This window comes from Aspergillus saccharolyticus (assembly GCF_003184585.1).
Source record: "Aspergillus saccharolyticus JOP 1030-1 unplaced genomic scaffold BP01scaffold_36, whole genome shotgun sequence".
In the NCBI taxonomy this organism is placed as follows: Eukaryota; Fungi; Ascomycota; class Eurotiomycetes; order Eurotiales; family Aspergillaceae; genus Aspergillus; species Aspergillus saccharolyticus.
This window is the reverse complement of record NW_020290646.1, coordinates 211,509-229,852: the sequence shown is the minus strand read 5'-3', so window position 1 is coordinate 229,852 and position 18,344 is coordinate 211,509. Positions and strand designations below refer to the sequence as shown.

The following is an 18,344-nucleotide window of genomic DNA, read 5'->3' as shown; positions in this document are numbered from 1 at the left end:
GAGATTGCGTTTGCCAGGAGGCATTTCTCCTCGCCAATTACCCTCTCGTGCATCACATCGGAACGTATGTCCGCAAGTTTCAGGGGAATGCGATGCACTCTAATAGGCTCAAAATCGTGTCCACACCACCTGGTGTACTTTGGGTGAGCACCATTGTGTGTATTTATAGAAATTTCAGACCACCATGTGATGTGCTTTCCAAGGCTCTGTGTGAGGTGAGCTCATTAGCTTATAAGAGGGAGCAGTTGTCCCGAGGAGATTTCGCCTCCGTCTCGTTGTATATCTTCAGCAACCATCACTCGTTTGGCTTCTCTTTTGCACACTCCTTTGAACTTCAGTCTCTGCAGCTGCTGCCTCCCGGGTCTATCGTTTTCCACACAGACAACAAATTGCTCGCCATGATGTATTACCACCGTGCACTGATTCTCTTGCTTACCAGCAGTCTTGCCAGTGCACAGCTTCCTCCTAACATTCCACAGTGCTCTGTACGTGGTCGAGTACACTACACAAATACTCAGACAAAAAGGAGCCAGGACTAACGAAATCAGTTGAACTGCTTCATCACCGCGTTCCAGAGCGACGGATGCTCGAACCTTCTAGACTTCGCCTGTCATTGCGCGAAGCCAGAGGTAGTGCAGAAAGTGACTCCGTGTGTGCAAAAGGCGTGCAGTGCTGCTGATCAGAGCGGTATGCCCTCTTTACTTTGTCTCTTTCTCTTGCTCTTCCAATTCTTTTGCCTGGCTAGCCACACCCACAACGGTCGACCCTTGACTGATCAGCAACCAACCTTTCCAGTCGTGCGCAGCGTGGTCATTCAACAATGTTCCGCAGCCGGCCACCCCATAACGCTACCCCCGGCCGCTGGCGTCGACACCTCCACCACCCAGCCGCAGCCCACTGTCCCCAGCACAAGCAGCACCACCCAGCCTGAACCTCAACCCACCAGCACCGCCGCCATGAGCCTCCCCACCATCTCGTCAGCCGGCACGCCCTCTACACCCCAGTCGACGCCTGGACCTGCAGCCTCTTCGACCGCATCCCGGGCCGCCTCCTCGTCCCTCATCCAAGGTTCGAGTACTCCGGGGGCATCGTCCTCATCCCACGCCGCCTCCCCTAGCACCCCGCTCGCCACCGGCGTTGGCTCTCACGCTGAAGCAAACGTGCTAGGCGCTGCTCTTGCGGCTGCTGCGGCTGTTCTCCTGTGAAGTGGTGTGGTTAGGTGCCGGTGTGGTGCCCGGGATGGCATACAAACCAATGAACCACACGGGTAGAATGGGTACGGCACGACGACCATAACCAAGAAACAGGGGATCATGTCGGTAAAATGACTATCCAGCTGAGTGCGTAGTTTTACGCGTGCTGCTTTTGTTGCTTCGTTTCTCCCTGCTTCGGCAGTTTGATCTTCTTTATTTACCTGTTCTTTTTAAAAAATCCAGCCTGATGGGAATTTGAGTTTGCGGGTTCTTTTGCACATTCGTAAATTGTATCTGGCTCTTGGCCAGTGTAATTCATTCCCTGTGAGCTTGTAGCTACATGAGAGTATTCTTTTTTTTTTTTTTTTTTTTTTTTTGCTTTCGAGATGATCGAGATAACGAGGAAATGACCCGACAGATGAAATGATCTGAAATCAGAGTAAGACAGCAGACATGCTTTTCACCAAGTGAGGCTGATATGAACAAAGCATTTCGCCAAATGAGGCCAGACTGAGAGACGCAAGAAGCACCAGAGACAGGTAAGGTAGATAGTCCAAGGGCATGCATGCACCACCCAAACGACGTCTAGTGTAGTGTAGTGTAGTGTAGTGTATGGAACCAGCGAAGCATAGACCAACGCCCAAGGAACAAATCCACCGGAGAAGGACTGAACCAAACAGCACCTCACTCAGTCACTTACACCTCACCTCACCACCACCAACACAGGTGAACTGCAACGCAACTGCATCTACACCCCACGAGAAGCAACAGCAGCAGAAGCAGCAGCAGAAGGACGAGACAGCCCCTGCCAAGGCAGCTTGACCTTCTCCCCCCTGTCCGCCGCATACGCCTCTTCATCCTCTTCCTCATCCGACCAGTCACTGAACTCCGCCCGATCGGTCGAGTTATCCGACTGATCAGCCTCGTAGGCCCGGTCAGCGGCGTCTTCTGTGATCGCCGGCTGAAGTGGGGCTGACAGGCTCGGGTGCGCCGCCACCATATCGATGTAGGGGGCGCGCCGGGCCAGCGGACGCGGGTTGTCGGGCCGGGCGTACGCGCTGTAGAAGCTGCGGATCTGAGGCGGGTTGTCGAAGGTGAAGTCGGAGCTTGGGGCTTCGCTCTTGCTCTCGCTCTCGCTCTCGCTGCTGGAGGAGTCGTAGGGTTTGATGGCTGCGCGGCGCACTTTGGATTTGCTGGGGTTGTGCTTGCGCTTGCGAGGGGAGGAGGCGGAGGCAGCGGCAGGGGTGGAGGTGGAAGGGGCGGGAGCGGCAGCGGGAATGGGAGTTGGGCCCGGGTGCACGCCAGTGAAGCCGGGGCGGACTTCGGGGCGGCCGAGGTGGGTGTAGGTTGGGCGGTTGCGGAAGGGGGTGCGGGAAATGATGCGGGTGTTGTCTTTGTTGCTGTTAGTTTGTGTTGATCTGAGAACGAGGGGTCGAGGTTCTCTGGAAAGGAAAGGGGAGGGTTGTGATGGATGTGGGATGTGCTTCATTCAACACAACTCCCAAGAGAATGACTTACGACCATGAATCCGAGCCTCAGAGTCGCTGGAGCTATTGCTGTGGACATTCTCCGAGATATCGCCAGACACAGACTCGTCCACAGACATAAAGGAGGGCTGGCCGTCAAAGGGGCTGCCGCTCTCGCTCGGGGACTCCGTCTCCTCCAGGGTCATCTCCTCGTCCGTTCTGTCAATGATAGTGTCCCACAGACGCATTCTCTGGGGGCGGCGGACAACTTGCGGGTTGAGAGTCTGCGGCTCCTCCTCGTCAAACAGCTCAGACGAAGACGAATAGGCCGACATCATCGTGTCCACGTCGGAGGCGTAGCCGTCGGTCTCGTAGGCAGAGTAGAGGGAGTTGGTGGGAGACGGAGTGTATGGACGCCCAAAGAGAAATGAATATAAGCACATCGTGACGTCTTGTCGCACGACCGTATCGTGTAGTGGTGATATGGCGTATAAATCGAAACAGATTTCACATACCAAATCACTCGCAGACGCCTGTCTGTTCAGACCGTGTTACTGATGAGCGCTGCACTCTCTTATATTGGCTTGTGCAATGGCGATACCTCAGTATTTAGGGAGAGAGTCCCTTTCGGTAGTTGAATCAGAGACAGTATTGTTTTAGTTAGCACGTCAGACGCACGAGTGCAATCCTAGAAGCTAGGCAGGTGGTAGTGAATGAGAGGATCAGGTAGAACGGGAGAGGGAGGGAAACGACCGAGTATACTGCCGTGAGTATATGAACACCATCTTGTGTTGTTGAAGGCGGTGAATTCCAGATTCGAAGTCTTTCATCAATCCAATGAGATTCACATAAGTAGCGCATTCGTTGTTCGTCGATGTGATGTGCACCCTGTTGCCTGTAGACCCTACCCTGGATAGAGCCCCTGGAAAAGCATCCTTCAACCACCTTACTATGCCGATTCAACATATTGCAAACAATACACACAAAATAGCTAGATGTATCAATGTTATATTCGTATTCTAGCACGTATAGTTGAGCACAAGACAGATACTGCTCGACGCGATTGCACCATTGATTCTGGTACATAGAACACGAAATGACTGGAACCATGCGCCGTGATAAAGGTAACCTAGAGCGGAAATAGTTACAGAGAAGGCTCAGAATTAGAGAGCTCATTGGCACGTGTTCAAAGGAAATTACTGAAGACATAGATGGAGAGACAAACCTGACCGACCACCCTATGGAACCCATAATCGAACAAAACCCCCGACTTCCCGACGACAAGTCACGCAGCTTCCAAAGTTGTTCATCGCCAGACTCACACGACAATCCTCGCAAATGCACAAGCACCGGCAAGGCCATGTTATAATTGACCGTGGGCTGGTCTGGCAGATAACACAGGGCGGCCCGCTGGGACCAAGGCCGGATGCTCCCGACTCCCACGTCTGCTCGCTGGATCTGGTCTTGTTCAGTGTTTCGGATCTCTGAGAAAGAATGAGCTTCTCTAGAATCTCGGTCTCCTCTTCTGGTGTTGGCTTTCGCTTCTCGTCGCCGAGGCCCTGCTGCCCTAGCTGCGAGAAACGTGAGGTAAGCAGAACTCGAGCCCTGTCGCGCTCAACCTGTTTCTGGTATTGACGACGAGTCATAATCCGACCTTCACGACCTGCAGCAAGGTGAGCGGCAAGTATACGAGCCTCCTGTCTGCTTTCCTGATCGCGAGGGTCTAGTAGACGGGCAAAGGCGCCAAGGTCGACCAGTGATTCCTGCACCGGAGTGTCTTCGCGAGACGAACGGCCTGGATAAGGATCTTCTTGAGTAGGAGTCCGGCGGCCATCGGATTCGCAATCGTCCCATTCGGATTCGCTGGTCGTTGCCATCGACACGACGCTTGTCGTATCATCCCAATCCTCAACAGAAGGCGCATAATCGGGGCTCTGATCTTGATTGCCCCAGGCACCTCCAGATCTCCACCAGTCATAAAGCTTATCGTCAAGCCGTCGTTCGTCCGACTCCCCCCAAGGGGCAGCATCAATGCGCTCTCGCCTACGCATCTCGTTTTCAACATCGAAATCGGCATTGGCAGGTACCTTGAGCACGCCATCCTCCGAGAGGACCCAGAAGTCTAATTTCTCGAGATTGTTCTTCCCTCCTCGTTGTTTCTTTTTCTGCTGAGCCCTGACCAGAGATTTCAGCCACTGCGGCCGCCTGCTGATGCCGAGTTTGCTCAGAATTTTGTCAAATCCATAAGCAGTCCATCTGAGTAGGAAATAGAAAATGGCTCGAAAGAAAGCGAACGATTGATAGCACCGCACAACACCCCGGAACGCGCCAACGCCCTCGGATTCATCGTGGGCTCTCGCGGACTGCGCGACGGTGGTCTCAATCTTCTTCTCCCGTGCATAACCGGATTCCCATTCCCACTCGGCAGTGGCTGCCATTTCAAGCTCTAGCAACTCTTCATTCTTCTGGAGGTCCCCGTACCCAAAGTTGCGGCTCTCGCCACCCGAGTATTTGCGCTGCAGAAGTTCGATCTCAGCAAGCCTATCTCTCTCCAGCCAGGTCATCCTTTGCGCAACTACTCCTCGTCCTTCATTCAAAAAGACAGCCTGTCTAGCAGCAGTCAAGGCGCCATAGCCAACCCGTAATGAGGTTGTGTAAAAGTCGTCGTGCCTGTTGAACCGTATGCTCTGGATTTGATTGGCACCCTGCATATTCTCGTGCGCCAGGGAGAACCTTTCCCTCAAAGATAGGTTCTGAGGTGTACCCGCAGGGAGTGAAAAAGCAGTGATCACGAGAGCCAAGGCGTAGATAAAGACACAAACGAATATTCCCAGCAGAATGAATAGATGGGGCACGAAGCCAACAAGACAGACTGTTGGTATTCTGAAAACCAGGCTTTCAGTGCCAGACGCCGTGCCACCAAATGTGCCCCATGCAATGGCAGACATGAAGCAAATCCCCCAGAATGTCGTGTTCACAAGGCGATATTGACTTTGTTTTCCAAAGACATCGAGCAGATTAGAAGTCAAACTGTTACAGCAGGAGATCAGGGTGATCAGCAGCAACTCGGGAGAGACGTTCATGCGCTCCAAAGCTTGTTGTTTGCTCAGTGACTGAAGGACGGAGGAGCCGCTTTCCCCTTTGATTTCTTTCCCTGTGCTCGTCTTCCGCAGCCCAAAGATCCCCAGGCCAAGTGATTGACTTATTGTAGATTCTGCTTCCGCGAAGGCGAGCGAGTGTTCAAAGATGGACATGCCTGCCTCTGTAACGACAGAGCGGCCTTGCAACGCGCAGCAAAGAGTTTCCACAAAGTGACTTATACACAGCCGAAGGAAGGCCGGCCAAAGTAAACGGAAGGAGCCGTATGATATGTCCGAAGCGTTGACCGGGCGAGCCATATGTACTGCACTGCAAGACTGCTCATCTGTTTCCCATGGCAGAAGGGCTGAACTAAAAGTATAGAGAAAGCCGCCATTTCCGGCATAATCGAATAGCATTCGCTTATTCGGCTTTCCGTATCGAATAGCTGAATAGTCGGGAGATGTCTGACATCGAAGCGCACGAAGCAGGGCATGTATTTGAGCGACGAAGAGGACAATGGGTATTATGCGTAAGGCGAATCTCCTGCTCCAGTCCAGTTGAAGCCGCCGTCGGGTGGATGCATATATTGTGATCCTATTTAGGATAAGTGACTTGGGGAAATTAGCTGGATTGATCCGAACGCGACCATAACGGACGAAGTGCCGGTGTACTCACTACTGCGAAACAAACCAGTGACCACCGACCAGTCAAGTACGAAAAGAACCCACTGAACTTCACAATGGCTTGTACAAAGTCGGAAAAGTGGCTAGAGTCGGCTTGTCCCGCAGTGTCTGCTAGGCTCTCTCCGACCACTTCCGCCGCGGCCTGCGTCGCGAAAAGCACTGTATCACCTTCTGAACCCGTAGCCCGGGCTGAGCCCCATATTTGTGTCGCCATCTCTTGAAGACCAGCCATCCTAGCAATTTGTTTGGGCAATATAGAGAAGGCAAAGGTTTCTGCTTTGGAAAGACTCCGAAGCGGTAAAGAAAGGAGCTCGCGCGGCGAAGTAGACAATAAGGATGTGGCGGTGATGGGAGGAGACGTGTTCAGGTGTTGTGCAGAAGTTATTGATGCTGTGACCGCTGATGTGGTTTCAGAGAGTGTCGACATCTTTCGAAATGTTGAATAGTAATACGCAGGCAGATTGCGAAGTGGGTTCGCAGCTATGTTGTCAACGGTGAGCATGCGTGAGCGGGGGAGAATGCCCACGCTTACGGCGTTCAAGGGGAAGAGATAAGACAAAACACAGAACAAGAAGAGATATCAGGAATCATTAGATTGGCCTCAAGAAGTGACAAGAGCGGAGGATTGGCCTGGAGTCATCATTTGCTGTGACTCTAAAGCATAGCAGGACCCCAGGCAATGATGAGATAGTAGTAGTAGTAGTTATAGCGTTTCGACAGTTACTACGTGGACAGGCCAAACCATCTGGTTCCGCCGCCGCCGCGGTCCAACATCCGCCACTAACCCGATTCAGTTCAGCCCACATGTCACTCAATGACACCAGGGATTGTCCGGAGTGAATGTTGTACTGGTAGATCTACGTTCAGGTTTTATTTTCCATAATGTAAGTCTGGCGCAGTTCTTATACTGTCAAAACATGATCATCTCGACGAATACACGTAGGGTGGTGTCCTTACTGAAGAGTGACTCCGAATTACTTAGTTCAATAATTCCTCTAAAGTAGACTCGGTAGAGGATGAGATATTCTTCAAGCTAGCACGGCTCATCAGCAGTACTACGGTGCAGTCGCAGAAACAGGGATCGCAATACTGGCTTGGACATACTCCGTATGCTCAAACAAGGCTTCTGATGATCAACACTATCATCATAAAGTACTCCACAGTTCGTTGACTGGATTGCCGTGAATCAACTATTTTCTGTTCCCCACAAGAGACTAATCCAGCCGGGTATACTATACGAATACGAAGACAGCTTCGACCATAGACCCTTTTTGGAGTATCCAAACCTTGTTGACCTCAGCTCCATTTATAAGTTCATCCATTTCCACAAAGCTCGGAAAGATGGCCTTTTATCAATTTGATTTCCCCCTGGGTGTTTTTCACCGTACAGAAGTCTGTTGGAGAATATTTGCATGGCTTGAGCATACCTGACGGACATGGTTTGCCGCCGTACTCCCTCTACCCCGACGGCACCGACAAAGGGTTGGCTGGGGAAACAGCGGACGTTCAGCGTGCGTTCTTGCAGAACATTTCCTAATTTCAATGGCTTGCTGGCATATGACTTACTTAGTCAAAGCCGTTGGACGCATCAACGTCGATCTCGACTCCGTGTTTGCAAGAACCCTCGCCCAGATCATCGAGGCTCAACAATAGGACATTCACACCCGCCACCAGACTACTTCGACGGATATGCAGAGTAGGTGACCTGCGATATTTCGCTGAGTATTGTGATCCAGATAGTGGGTAGCTGCGGAGACGCTCAACCGTTCATTGCGCTGGGGAAACGAGTTGCAGACATTTGGGCACCGCGTTGGCATTGCAACCCACAACATATTCAGGATGGAATTCTTCCCAATTGGGGGTAATGAGCCGATTTGATGGTGTTGGTCATAAACCCCGGGTTAATTTCGCAAATGAAGAGCTTACGTGTCGGCGAGGTGCAGAAGTAGCGAACTATGGTAGCGGAGATACTCGATGGCTGCTGGAGATCATGTATCGACGATGATTCAGTGACTCGCAATTTAGCCAATCTTTCTGGTATGGTAGCCCGTGCTGGTGCTGGTGTCCGACCAATCCCATACTCTCGCCTCAACTCGCAGAACTTAGCAAATGCCATGCGTTTTTGCCTTACAACACAAGCCGCAACAGCAGCTCAACAGATTGCCGCCAAGATGAGAAATGAGTCCGGCGTCGCTGCGGCTGTAAAATCTTTCCATCGCCACCTGCCCCTAAATCGAATGCGATTCCATGTGATGCCTAATCGAGCAGCAGTATGGACGTGTGTCAAGTCTAACAGAAAAATCAACCTTTCAAAGCCAGCGGCCAAAATCCTGATTGAAAAGCCCATGATTGATGTGAAAGAGATAAGAAGGTCTGTACTTGCTCCGCACACAGCTCATGGACCTCAAGACAGCTTTTTAAGAAGACGCATGCGTACTGACGTCCTCTTGAATCAGCCTCGAGGTCAATTCAATCTTCATTGAAAATCGTCGCTGGGATCCCCTTACTGGCTTGATATCTGCCTCAACAAGTACTGGATACGACATGCTCAAATCAGGTGGTGGAATGCTCTACAAGCCATACAGGGAATACAACCGCAGCCGCTCTCCAAGGCCCCCGGCAGGCTCTTCGGACCGCGATATGTCACTCGCTACGAGCTCAATAGTGTCGGCAAGCCGCACAGGTACCAATGAAAACACTTTCAAGTTTCCTGCAGACAATCAGAAAAGCGGGGACGGGCAAATGAGGTCGTTGGTCACTGCAGGCAACATGGCCGGAGCCACATTAAAGAGTTTGGCAAATTTACCGGTTCTTACTTCAAAGGCGTAGTGGTGGAGATCCCGCACGCCGCTGCAGATGGTTCCCAACAGATTCCTCGGTTATACTGGGCATAACCTAAGAACTATAGCACTATGAAGGATTGGGAGTCAGGGGCTTCGATGGGTGGTTGCAACTTTGTGGATGGCATGACGGACGGGTTCACCGGATCCTTTACACAGCCCATCAAGGGGGCTAAGGAAGAGAAAGTATTGAGCGCCGTGAGAGGTTTCGCTAAGGGAACTATTGGACTAGCCACGAAATTACCCTTCTGGTGAGTAAACTAGGACTGGTTATGCAAGCTTTGGTCCTCCATCTGCGTGGTTGAGATGCTAACTGATTCGCCTCCTAGCTGGAATCAGGTTGGTGGCATACCCGTTCCAAGGCATTGCTAGAACAGTCGAAGGACTCGCCAGATCAAAGACTAGAAAGGCGATAATCAATGCTCGTCTTCGCGATGGGCTATACATTGCAGGGCAGATTCATTTGACTCCAGAGGAAGAGGCAGAAGTGTTGCGCAAGTTCCAGGCTCTTGCGCGGCCGAGGGATGGACTGAGACACATGCTGAGAGCTTCAACGTCCCTCATGTCGCCATGTCTCTATGTACTAGAACTCGCTATTCTGGAAAATATTGCAGACGACCTTCATCACACGCTAAGAAGCGCCCTACCCCAAAACTACCGAAAGCCATTGCAAGTGATGGACTCGAATGCGCCAGTCATCCATCATGCAGCAGCCATTGTGACAGAGTTCGGTCTGTGATTGAAGACAATTCTGAGGATCTAACCCAAGGAGGAAGTCATCGTCCGATCATGTCTTGTGTAGAAACGACTGTCTTCGGTCGGATAATCAAATTCAGCCCCCGACAAATAAATTAGCCTCAATATCTTCGTCTTCCTTCCGAACCGCTCTTACCCAATCATCCACACGAATGTCTCGGCATGCTCGCTACTTTCGAAGCTTCATTTTACCACCAACTCCACTCTTTCTCTGTCCACCAATCGATACTCAATCATTGCCCGATGCATAGGAACGTGTCAGAGCTAGCGGCCACCTTATGACAATATGCAGCCTGTTTCAAGGGTACAGACAGGATTTGGGGGCTGCAAGTCTGCAGCAACATTCAACGCATCAACTGACAATCTATAAAAGCTCGGCCAGGTCCCTTCCTCTGTGGGCAAACACAAGCTTCGCCCTTCTGTGCAAAATGAAGATCGCCTGGCTGCTTTGCTTCGCGGGGTTGCTCGGTGCCTCTGTCGCATCCACTGGCCTTAGCAAGAGAACGACAGTGAGCGACATCTTGACTGATATCGAAGACGCCACGACATGTGCTGCCTGTGAGGTCCGTATGCATATATGTAGTCTTTCGGTGATTTGAACCCAAAGACTGACCTTACTCAAGGCCTTGCTCGTTGTCCTCCAAGCGCTTGCGCACTTGGGCAATGATGACTTTGTAGATGTTATTACTGAAGTGTGCATCCTAGCCGAGGTAGGTGATTCTCCCATCTTGAAACACCACACGATACTGAATCAGCTAGGTCGATGACGACGATGTGTGCGAGGGCGCTATTTCGCGCGAAGGACCTATTCTGGCTCACGATCTACGCAACATGGATGTCCCCTCCAAGACTGCAGTTCTCTTCTGTACTACCATCTTCGGTTTGTGTGATTATCCCGCCGTGGCTGAGTACACCGTCGATTTCCCCTCAGCCAAGCCCGCAAACGCGTCTCGGCCTGCTTCAAGTGGAGAGACCCCGCTGCAAATCGTCCACATTAGTGATATCCACGTCGATCTGTCTTACGAGACTGGCGCCAGGTATGTCTGCTATGTCTGCGCTCTAGTGCGACGGTTATGCTGACCCCAACCTTTAAGCTACAACTGCACCAAGAACATTTGCTGTCGTCCCTATACCGCCTCCGATGAGCCTGGAGTGACGGACTATCCTGCCGGAGAATATGGGAACCACAATTGTGATGCCCCTCTCACCCTGGAGGAGAGCATGTACGCAGCCATTAAGGAGCTCGTCCCAGACTCCTCGTTCACCATCTTCACAGGTGACGTAGTAGAAGGCGCCGTGTGGCTGGTCAACGAGACAGAGGTGACCAATGACCTCAACGACGCCTACAAGACCCGGATGCCCAACTACCTCAACCTCGTCTACGGCGTCACGGGCAACCACGACACCGCTCCCGTGAACTCCTTCCCCACATCGGACATCGACACGACCATCTCCAGCCAGTGGGCCTACGACACCCTGTCAGCGGACTGGAGCCAGTGGATCGGCTCCTCCGCCGCCAGCACCGCGGACGACTACGGCTCGTACTCGGTCAAGTACCCGGACGGCAACCTGCGCATCATCTCCTTCAACACCAACTTCTACTACAAGGAGAACTTCTGGCTGTACGAGCAGACCATGCTGACGGACCCCAACGGCCAACTCGCCTGGCTGGTCAGCGAGCTGGCCGCCGCGGAGACCGCTGGTGAGCGCGTCTGGCTGATGGGCCACATGCCCATGGGCTCCAGCGACGCCTTCCACGACGGCTCCAACTATTTCGACCAGATCATCCAGCGCTACGACGCCACCATCGCCGCCGTCTTCTACGGCCACACCCACAAGGACGAGTTCGAGATCGCTTACTCGGATTACGCCAACCCCTCCGCCGCCTCCGCCACCATGATGTCCTACATCGCGCCCGCCCTCACCCCGACTTCCGGCAACCCCACTTTCCGCGTCTACTCCGTCGACCCCGTCACCTTCGGCATCCTCGACTTCACCGTCTACATCGCCAACATGTCCTCCCCAACCTACCAGTCCAACCCCGTCTGGGAGAAATACTACTCCGTCAAGGACGCCTACGGCGCCCTCCTCGACCCTCCCGTCACCGACGCCGCTGCCGAACTCACCCCGGCCTTCTGGCACAACGTCACCGCCCTGTTTGAATCCGACGATACCGTCTTCCAGGACTACTACGCCCGCAAGTCCCGCGGCTGGGACGTTTCGACCTGTACCGGCGACTGCAAGACCGACGAGATCTGCCAGCTGCGCGCCGCGGAGGCCCAGTATAATTGTGTGGAGATCACCCCCGGCATTAGCTTCAAGCGCAAGCGCGACTCCTCTTCGACCTCGACCTCGTCTGCCTCGCAGGAACACCCTTGTGGTGAGTCGGTCGTCGGAAATATCTTTGCAAACTTTGACGGCGCAGTCGAGGCGTTGATTCAGGCTGCTCAGGCGAAGCTGGGGTCGAGCTTCATGAACTCCACAGTCAATGCCACGGTCGTGTAGGGTAGGGTGTGATTTACTTAGGGGTGGGGGAGTTTTTGAGTGTTGTGGGGGTGATGAAGGTGTATATAATGTGGCGAGTGTCTTGGAAGGAAGTTAATGCAGAAGGCTGGTTCTGTACATAGTATTGTGTAATACAAGACTTTGTGCTTGCGTGCTTTTGAGCATACTATGATCCTGTTTCTTTCGTATGGAAATGCATTCTTGCAACAATGACTACTAAAACTCATACTATCAAAAATCGGTATCTCAGCTACTGCTACTTGTTATTCCAAATTATAATCAGTGAACGACTTGCAACACCTCCCACCCTCTGGTTCAGCCCAATTCAGTCGTGTTCAATTGATGGCCACAGAATTGCTGGCCATCCTCCTCGGCGGCTGATTTCGCTAGGATTTTATGTGAGGTCCTGCCCATATCAGTCATGAAACGAAGAAACGACCACCTACCGCCGCTGAGCTTCTCCAGCTGATCTGCAAGCCAGTCCTCCTCGTTACTCGAGGCGATAAGATTTCTCCAATCGCCATTACTCTGGTTGGGCTTGCGCACAACACAGGAGTCAACGTCGCAAAGAGCCACACTGAGGCTACCTCTCGCATCGCCGCCACTTGTATTCCCGCACGGGTCATAACGCACGCAGAAATCATCCAACCCGAGCAGCTCTGTCCGAACCCCTCTTGCGTGCAGCTCGTGCAAGATGCCCATCACACGATGGCAGACCGTCACCCAGATGTGCTCCGCGACCTCATGCAACAAGTCGGGAAGCGGCCGGTGACACCACGAATACTTAGAGAGATACCCGTAGCACGTAGAATGCACTCCATACCCGATGACCGGTCCCTGGGCGCTGCTGAGTATCGGGTGCAACCACGCCGCTGAAACCGTCCCGTAGATTATCGGCAGCGAGTCGCCCTGCAGCGGCTTGAGGCGATTCAGAACGTTGATCTCGCTCGGTCGTCAGCCGTCGATTCATCAAGCCCACAATGTCAATCTCCCTGAACGCGTCCTCTGACCAGCCCAGACGCTCCATCTGGCTGATGAGGTTATTAATTGCTGTATCCTCATTATTGTCGTCGTCTCTGCGTGCAGCCTGCTGGCCAGGTCGATCAGATCATAGGGGCATTGCAATTCATCCCTAGTTTATGCACCAGGTCCAGGGTCCGGACAAATGTTATACCAGAATTGCACCTCCGCCGCCAAGATCCCGCCGAGACCTGCCGAGCCCCACGGAGGCAAGTGAGCGGACTTGGCGGAAGCGGAAACAGCGGGACTGCACTCTTATAGGCACAACATATCTTGGATGTGAGTCGTAAAGTTAGTTGCTCTTATGGTATTGAGGCTCATGATGTGGGATCTTGGAAGTCGACACCTCGGTTGATTAGATAGGTCACAGAAGCAAACGTGCAGGTTATGTCCAGGTGTCATCACGCATGTTGCATCGCTTGTCCCTACTGCTTGATGTGCTGTTGCTAGTCATATTCCCGATGCCACGCATGTCCCTTTGAGGACAGGGCGCTAAGAGGAATAGACTTTGGACCGGCTGGTACTTTCCGTTTGTTCCATACTGGACACTGGACAGAGAGGTAGGAACCCGATTCGACCTCCAGCATCCATAAAGCAGGCGTCAACCACCCCGGGGCTCTGGAAATCAACCTCATACTCAGCATTGGCACGCAATCTTATGAGTATCACTCGAGCACTCCATAACCTGCTCTGTTGCTAAGTGGATTCAACTTGCAACAACAGACCCTACCATGAACAAGAAAAAGTAGAAGGCCGCCCTACTGACTCAGCCTGCTCATTGGCTTCGGTACGAGGCTGTGTTGAACCAGCTGGATGTTGAGATTGACGAAGGCTTGTTTCAAGAAGAGGCCGCTCAGCGCCTCTCTCTATAGGGGCCTAACAAGCTCGATGAGGGCTAAGGCGTGCTCGGTCATCAAGAACAAATGATGAACATGCGGCGTTCTTCTTTCGCATGCAGCCGAAGTTCAAGAAGCACTGCACTCAATGGATGCACGACATCTGGCAAGATCAGTTTCTGTTTTGGTCGATCATGGCAGGTTGGATCACCACGTTTCCGATACTGTATATTTCAATGCTAAACCACGTCGTTTTGAAGCATACAGGAATCAGTTGGGAATGGGGCGCTGTCTCCATCGAAGCGATTTTGTTTTTCCTTGGGGTTGAGGCTTGGAAGTAGGCAAAGAGGGTGTTTCTGCGACACACGAAGAAGTCGCATGCCGTTCAGTCCAATGTGACTGCAAATGCTTCATGACCCCTATTGCGCCTTGAGGAACTGAGGGAACTTTGTGGTTGTCTGGCCGGTATCTTGTAGCCTTCTAATCAATTTCGAAACTCATGAGCTCATACAGCAGCAACCGTAGTTGTAACGGATCAAGGCTATTTCTCTGGACCCTTATCAATAGAAACCTCGCTCTGTCACGGTGGTCAATGACTTCTCTCATGCTGAAGCTATACAGGCGAGCTACTCTCAAGGTCTTGCAGGTTCATGCAGCCTTCATGGACCGTACAAGTCTTGGAGGATTGGGGCAGGCGTGGAGAGTGTAGTTGGAAGTTTTGCGGATGACACCGCGAAAGCGATTGCGGGGCAGGGGGATTCCCGTGCGGGGAGAGCTTCAGAGCTTCTGTACTTTGAGACTCCAAAGCTGCACATTTCCTTTGCCTCTCAATACACAACACCTCGTCCTCCCAACATGACAATCCTCCTAACGCAAAACCTGGGCAAGATCCGAGGCAGAGATGGCAGCAACGTGACTCAATTCCTGGGCATCAAATACGCCACTCTGAAGGACAGACTCGCGGACGCCCAGCTGATCGAAATCCGCGAAGGGGATGTGCTCGATGCGACCACCGACGGGTAAGTCACACCAAGTGCACTCTCATAGAATCATTCTGGGCTGATTCTCCCGCGACGCATTCTCAAGCCCGACTGCACTCTCGCCGCCATTCGGCTGCGATTTAGAGCAAAGCATCATCCAGCATACATTGCCCAAGAAACCCCCTCCCTCATCAGATACCGACTGTTTGAATTTGAACATCGCCGTTCCAAATGACACCACAACAGACTCTCGTCTGCCGGTGTTTGTGTTCATCCACGGTGGTGGGCTTTTCATTGGTGCCAATTCCTGGCCGCAGTTCGATCTCGAGCGGTTGGTGGAGTTGTCTGCAGCGAAAGGGTTGCCTATTGTTGCTGTGGCTATTAAGTACGTGTGTCGTTTTTATGTGGGTGGGGGGCCTCGAGCTGACTAGCAAAGTTATCGACTCGGTGTGTTTGGGTTTACGACCTCGAAAGAACTGCGGGATGCAGGGTACAAGGCGAACAACGGGTTGAGGGACCAGAGGGTGGCGCTGGAGTGGGTAAGAAGACATATTGGTGACTTTGGAGGTGATCCCGATAATATCACTCTTGCGGGGATGAGCGCGGGCGCTGGTACGTTCTCTACCCTTGATGTGTTGTAGCACGGGCATATCTTGACTGCGTCTATAGCGTCGGTTGCGTGTCATCTCGAGGCGGAAACGCCGCTTTTCAGAAGAGCTATCATGATGAGTGGGAATCGTTTCTTCTCGCCTAGTCTGGCTTACGAGGCCCATGAGGAAAGATACGAGCAGATAATGGCAGCGTTGGGATTGACGGATGCTTCCCTGGAACAGAGACTTAGTGTCTTGTTGAATACGCCTGGTGAAGAGTTGGTCGCGAAGGTTCCTCCTTCCATTGCTCCGGCTTTCGCTCTGGATGGAGACCTGGTTCCAACGGCGATAACCTACGCACAGCTGGGGGATAGAACTAATCGAGTGCCTAGAGGCAAGGATTGGTGCCGCGATATAATGGTTGGAGATGCACAGATTGATGTGAGTGCTGACAGCGCATGTCCATGGAGTCTGAGCTAAGACCAACAGGCCAACATCATCCACGTCCTTAAGTCTCATCTTAAACAAGCGTGTGCTGAGCGCTTCCTTCACGCGCTCGCAACCGTGCTTGCGGCGCAGCCAGAAGTCGCTGGCCAGATCGCGGCCGACTACGGCATACGCACGGACTCGGATGACGATGAAGCCTTCCTTGCCATTCTGGAGTTCTTGAATGACGTTTGGATGTTCGCGCCAACGTTGGTGGCAGCGCAGGGCTGGAAAGGACGAGCATTCGTCTACTACTTCAATGAAGGCAACCCATGGAACGGCGCATGGAAGGGTCGAGCAGGGCACATCCTAGATCTTGCCTATCTTTTTCAGAACTTTCGCGAGTTCATGTCACCCGCACAGCAGAAAGTAGGTCGTGCGATCGCAGAAGACTTCTCCAAGTTCTGCCATGGTATCAAGCCGTGGCCTGCAGTTGCCGACGGAGATCTCGAGGCCGGATTCACTGCTCGAGTATACGGCCCCAGCTCTGCGGAGCCTCCGTGTCAAAAAATCAGCCGACCTTTCGGTGGAAAGAGTCAACGCAGGTCCACGATCTTCGATCTCCCTGCCACGGTGTCTCTTGACGATCTGTCGAGAGTTGCTACCATGTTCATGACTGTGTCATGACTGTGCAATAGATGACACCCGGCCTTCTGTACATAGCCTGCAACGATCAGATACTATATAATGTGAATCACTAGTTCTATCGCTACCGCTACAATGCAAACGATGCCCCAACTCCAATTCCACGAGGTATAATACTGGTAGCCAACCTCAGCCCGACTGAAAGTTCATGCTATACCCGCCCGTCTTCGGATCCTGGACGAATTTGAAATTATCAGTCGATAGACCGAACGGCTTCAAAATCCCATTACCCAGCTGCACCCATACCAATTAGCATCGACACCAAACCAAACACGGAGGAACGCCAACTTACATCTTTCAGCTTGCCCATCATCTCTGCCATATCCTTCTCGCGGGCCTTGTTGATCTTGTCCGGCAGCTCCCGCAGACCCCTTTGAACAACCCGTCTATCGTCCGGGGGCAGATTATCCATGGCCGCCAACTCCTTGTAGTCCTCCTCCGCGCCCTGCAGATTCGCCCACCCGCCCAGCTGCATCCGCGCCCGCGCCCGTCGCATCAGCGCTTTCGCGCGGATCCGCAGGACATCCCGCGTAAGTTGATCGCGCTGCTGCAGGCGCTGCAGCTGTTCCTCCTCCTCCGAGTCGTCGTCGCCTGTGATCTCCACGACCGCTTCCTCTGTGGTTTTGGTGTTCGTGCCGGATTCCTTCAGTCCCTCATCCTTTTTCGGCACCGGCGTCCGCGGAAGCACTTTATCCAGCCGATCAAGACACGCCGTTGCCGCGTCGACTGATGCCTTCCAGTCTTCAAGCTTCAGGTAGCAGGCGGCCATGTTGCTCCGCAGCACGGCGACTTCGTAGTCGAGGTAGTTGGGACATGAGGCGAGAGCGCGGTCGTAGCTGGTGATGGCTTCGTCGTAGCTGGCGGCGGAGAAGAGTTTGTTGGCTGTGGCTTTCAAGGTCTGGGATTCTGCGAGAAGGCGCTTTGAGGTGTTAGATGGTGTGGTGGTCATGAATGAGATTTGGGTCTTGGGGATGGTGTTGGCTATACTTACTGTTTCTTCGTCGGCGGGGAAGCGGGCGTCGTGGAAGACGTCTCCTTCATCGTCGTCGCTGTCATTGGGATTATGTTTGTTCGCGTCGTTGGTCATCTTGGCGGTTGCAAAGATGCCCAAGGCGTTGTTGTTCTGTCCGCTACGTACGTGTGGGCAAGCTGTACGGCGTGATTTGAGCTGGACTCCAGGATGTCGCGGCGGCATCGGCACCACCTCGGCGGGGATGGCTGACACTCGACCTGTTTGCACACTCGTTGCCTGAGGCAGCCACA

The 18,344-nt window shown here is 52.8% G+C and overlaps 10 protein-coding genes across 10 annotated transcripts; 6 read left to right on the top strand and 4 right to left on the bottom strand.

Moving 5' to 3' along the window:
* Nucleotides 1-197: 197 nt before the first annotated feature.
* BP01DRAFT_359574 (uncharacterized protein) lies at nucleotides 198-1,460 on the top strand. The gene is made up of 3 exons (XM_025575714.1): nucleotides 198-485; nucleotides 549-687; nucleotides 796-1,460. Exons 1-3 carry the CDS (start codon nucleotides 399-401, stop codon nucleotides 1,203-1,205), a joined length of 636 nt encoding a protein of 211 aa, XP_025428303.1. The 5' UTR covers nucleotides 198-398; the 3' UTR covers nucleotides 1,206-1,460.
* Nucleotides 1,461-1,850: 390 nt separating this feature from the next.
* BP01DRAFT_136604 (uncharacterized protein) lies at nucleotides 1,851-3,109 on the bottom strand. The gene is made up of 2 exons (XM_025570528.1): nucleotides 2,712-3,109; nucleotides 1,851-2,585 (listed from the first exon to the last, which is right to left on the bottom strand). The coding sequence occupies exons 1-2, from the start codon at nucleotides 3,100-3,102 to the stop codon at nucleotides 1,942-1,944; spliced, it is 1,035 nt and encodes a 344-aa protein (XP_025428302.1). The 5' UTR covers nucleotides 3,103-3,109; the 3' UTR covers nucleotides 1,851-1,941.
* Nucleotides 3,110-3,600: 491 nt separating this feature from the next.
* BP01DRAFT_359572 (putative ubiquitin-protein ligase (Asi3)) lies at nucleotides 3,601-7,088 on the bottom strand. Its single transcript, XM_025575713.1, has 2 exons — nucleotides 6,416-7,088; nucleotides 3,601-6,351 (listed from the first exon to the last, which is right to left on the bottom strand). Exons 1-2 carry the CDS (start codon nucleotides 6,848-6,850, stop codon nucleotides 3,898-3,900), a joined length of 2,889 nt encoding a protein of 962 aa, XP_025428301.1. The 5' UTR covers nucleotides 6,851-7,088; the 3' UTR covers nucleotides 3,601-3,897.
* Nucleotides 7,089-8,227: 1,139 nt separating this feature from the next.
* Nucleotides 8,228-9,121, top strand: BP01DRAFT_136585 (uncharacterized protein). The gene has a single exon (XM_025570527.1). The coding sequence runs from the start codon at nucleotides 8,379-8,381 to the stop codon at nucleotides 8,904-8,906; it is 528 nt and encodes a 175-aa protein (XP_025428300.1). The 5' UTR covers nucleotides 8,228-8,378; the 3' UTR covers nucleotides 8,907-9,121.
* On the top strand, nucleotides 8,961-9,435 carry BP01DRAFT_359571 (uncharacterized protein). Its single transcript, XM_025575712.1, has one exon. The coding sequence runs from the start codon at nucleotides 8,968-8,970 to the stop codon at nucleotides 9,250-9,252; it is 285 nt and encodes a 94-aa protein (XP_025428299.1). The 5' UTR covers nucleotides 8,961-8,967; the 3' UTR covers nucleotides 9,253-9,435.
* BP01DRAFT_385631 (uncharacterized protein) lies at nucleotides 9,336-10,002 on the top strand (the record flags this gene model as incomplete). The annotated part of the gene is made up of 2 exons (XM_025577620.1): nucleotides 9,336-9,514; nucleotides 9,603-10,002. The coding sequence occupies 2 exons, from the start codon at nucleotides 9,336-9,338 to the stop codon at nucleotides 10,000-10,002; spliced, it is 579 nt and encodes a 192-aa protein (XP_025428298.1).
* Nucleotides 10,003-10,447: 445 nt separating this feature from the next.
* BP01DRAFT_385630 (acid sphingomyelinase) lies at nucleotides 10,448-12,524 on the top strand (the record flags this gene model as incomplete). The annotated part of the gene is made up of 4 exons (XM_025577619.1): nucleotides 10,448-10,582; nucleotides 10,643-10,729; nucleotides 10,779-11,056; nucleotides 11,114-12,524. 4 exons carry the CDS (start codon nucleotides 10,448-10,450, stop codon nucleotides 12,522-12,524), a joined length of 1,911 nt encoding a protein of 636 aa, XP_025428297.1.
* A 315-nt stretch (nucleotides 12,525-12,839) lies between these two features.
* On the bottom strand, nucleotides 12,840-13,551 carry BP01DRAFT_385629 (uncharacterized protein; the record flags this gene model as incomplete). The annotated part of the gene is made up of 3 exons (XM_025577618.1): nucleotides 12,840-12,910; nucleotides 12,971-13,442; nucleotides 13,504-13,551. 3 exons carry the CDS (start codon nucleotides 13,549-13,551, stop codon nucleotides 12,840-12,842), a joined length of 591 nt encoding a protein of 196 aa, XP_025428296.1.
* Nucleotides 13,552-15,193: 1,642 nt separating this feature from the next.
* BP01DRAFT_425701 (putative carboxylesterase) lies at nucleotides 15,194-17,226 on the top strand. Its single transcript, XM_025579761.1, has 5 exons — nucleotides 15,194-15,399; nucleotides 15,467-15,745; nucleotides 15,797-15,972; nucleotides 16,030-16,391; nucleotides 16,440-17,226. Exons 1-5 carry the CDS (start codon nucleotides 15,236-15,238, stop codon nucleotides 17,061-17,063), a joined length of 1,605 nt encoding a protein of 534 aa, XP_025428295.1. The 5' UTR covers nucleotides 15,194-15,235; the 3' UTR covers nucleotides 17,064-17,226.
* BP01DRAFT_303693 (uncharacterized protein) lies at nucleotides 17,211-18,168 on the bottom strand (the record flags this gene model as incomplete). The annotated part of the gene is made up of 3 exons (XM_025572129.1): nucleotides 17,211-17,315; nucleotides 17,374-18,000; nucleotides 18,073-18,168. The coding sequence occupies 3 exons, from the start codon at nucleotides 18,166-18,168 to the stop codon at nucleotides 17,211-17,213; spliced, it is 828 nt and encodes a 275-aa protein (XP_025428294.1).
* Nucleotides 18,169-18,344: the final 176 nt, after the last annotated feature.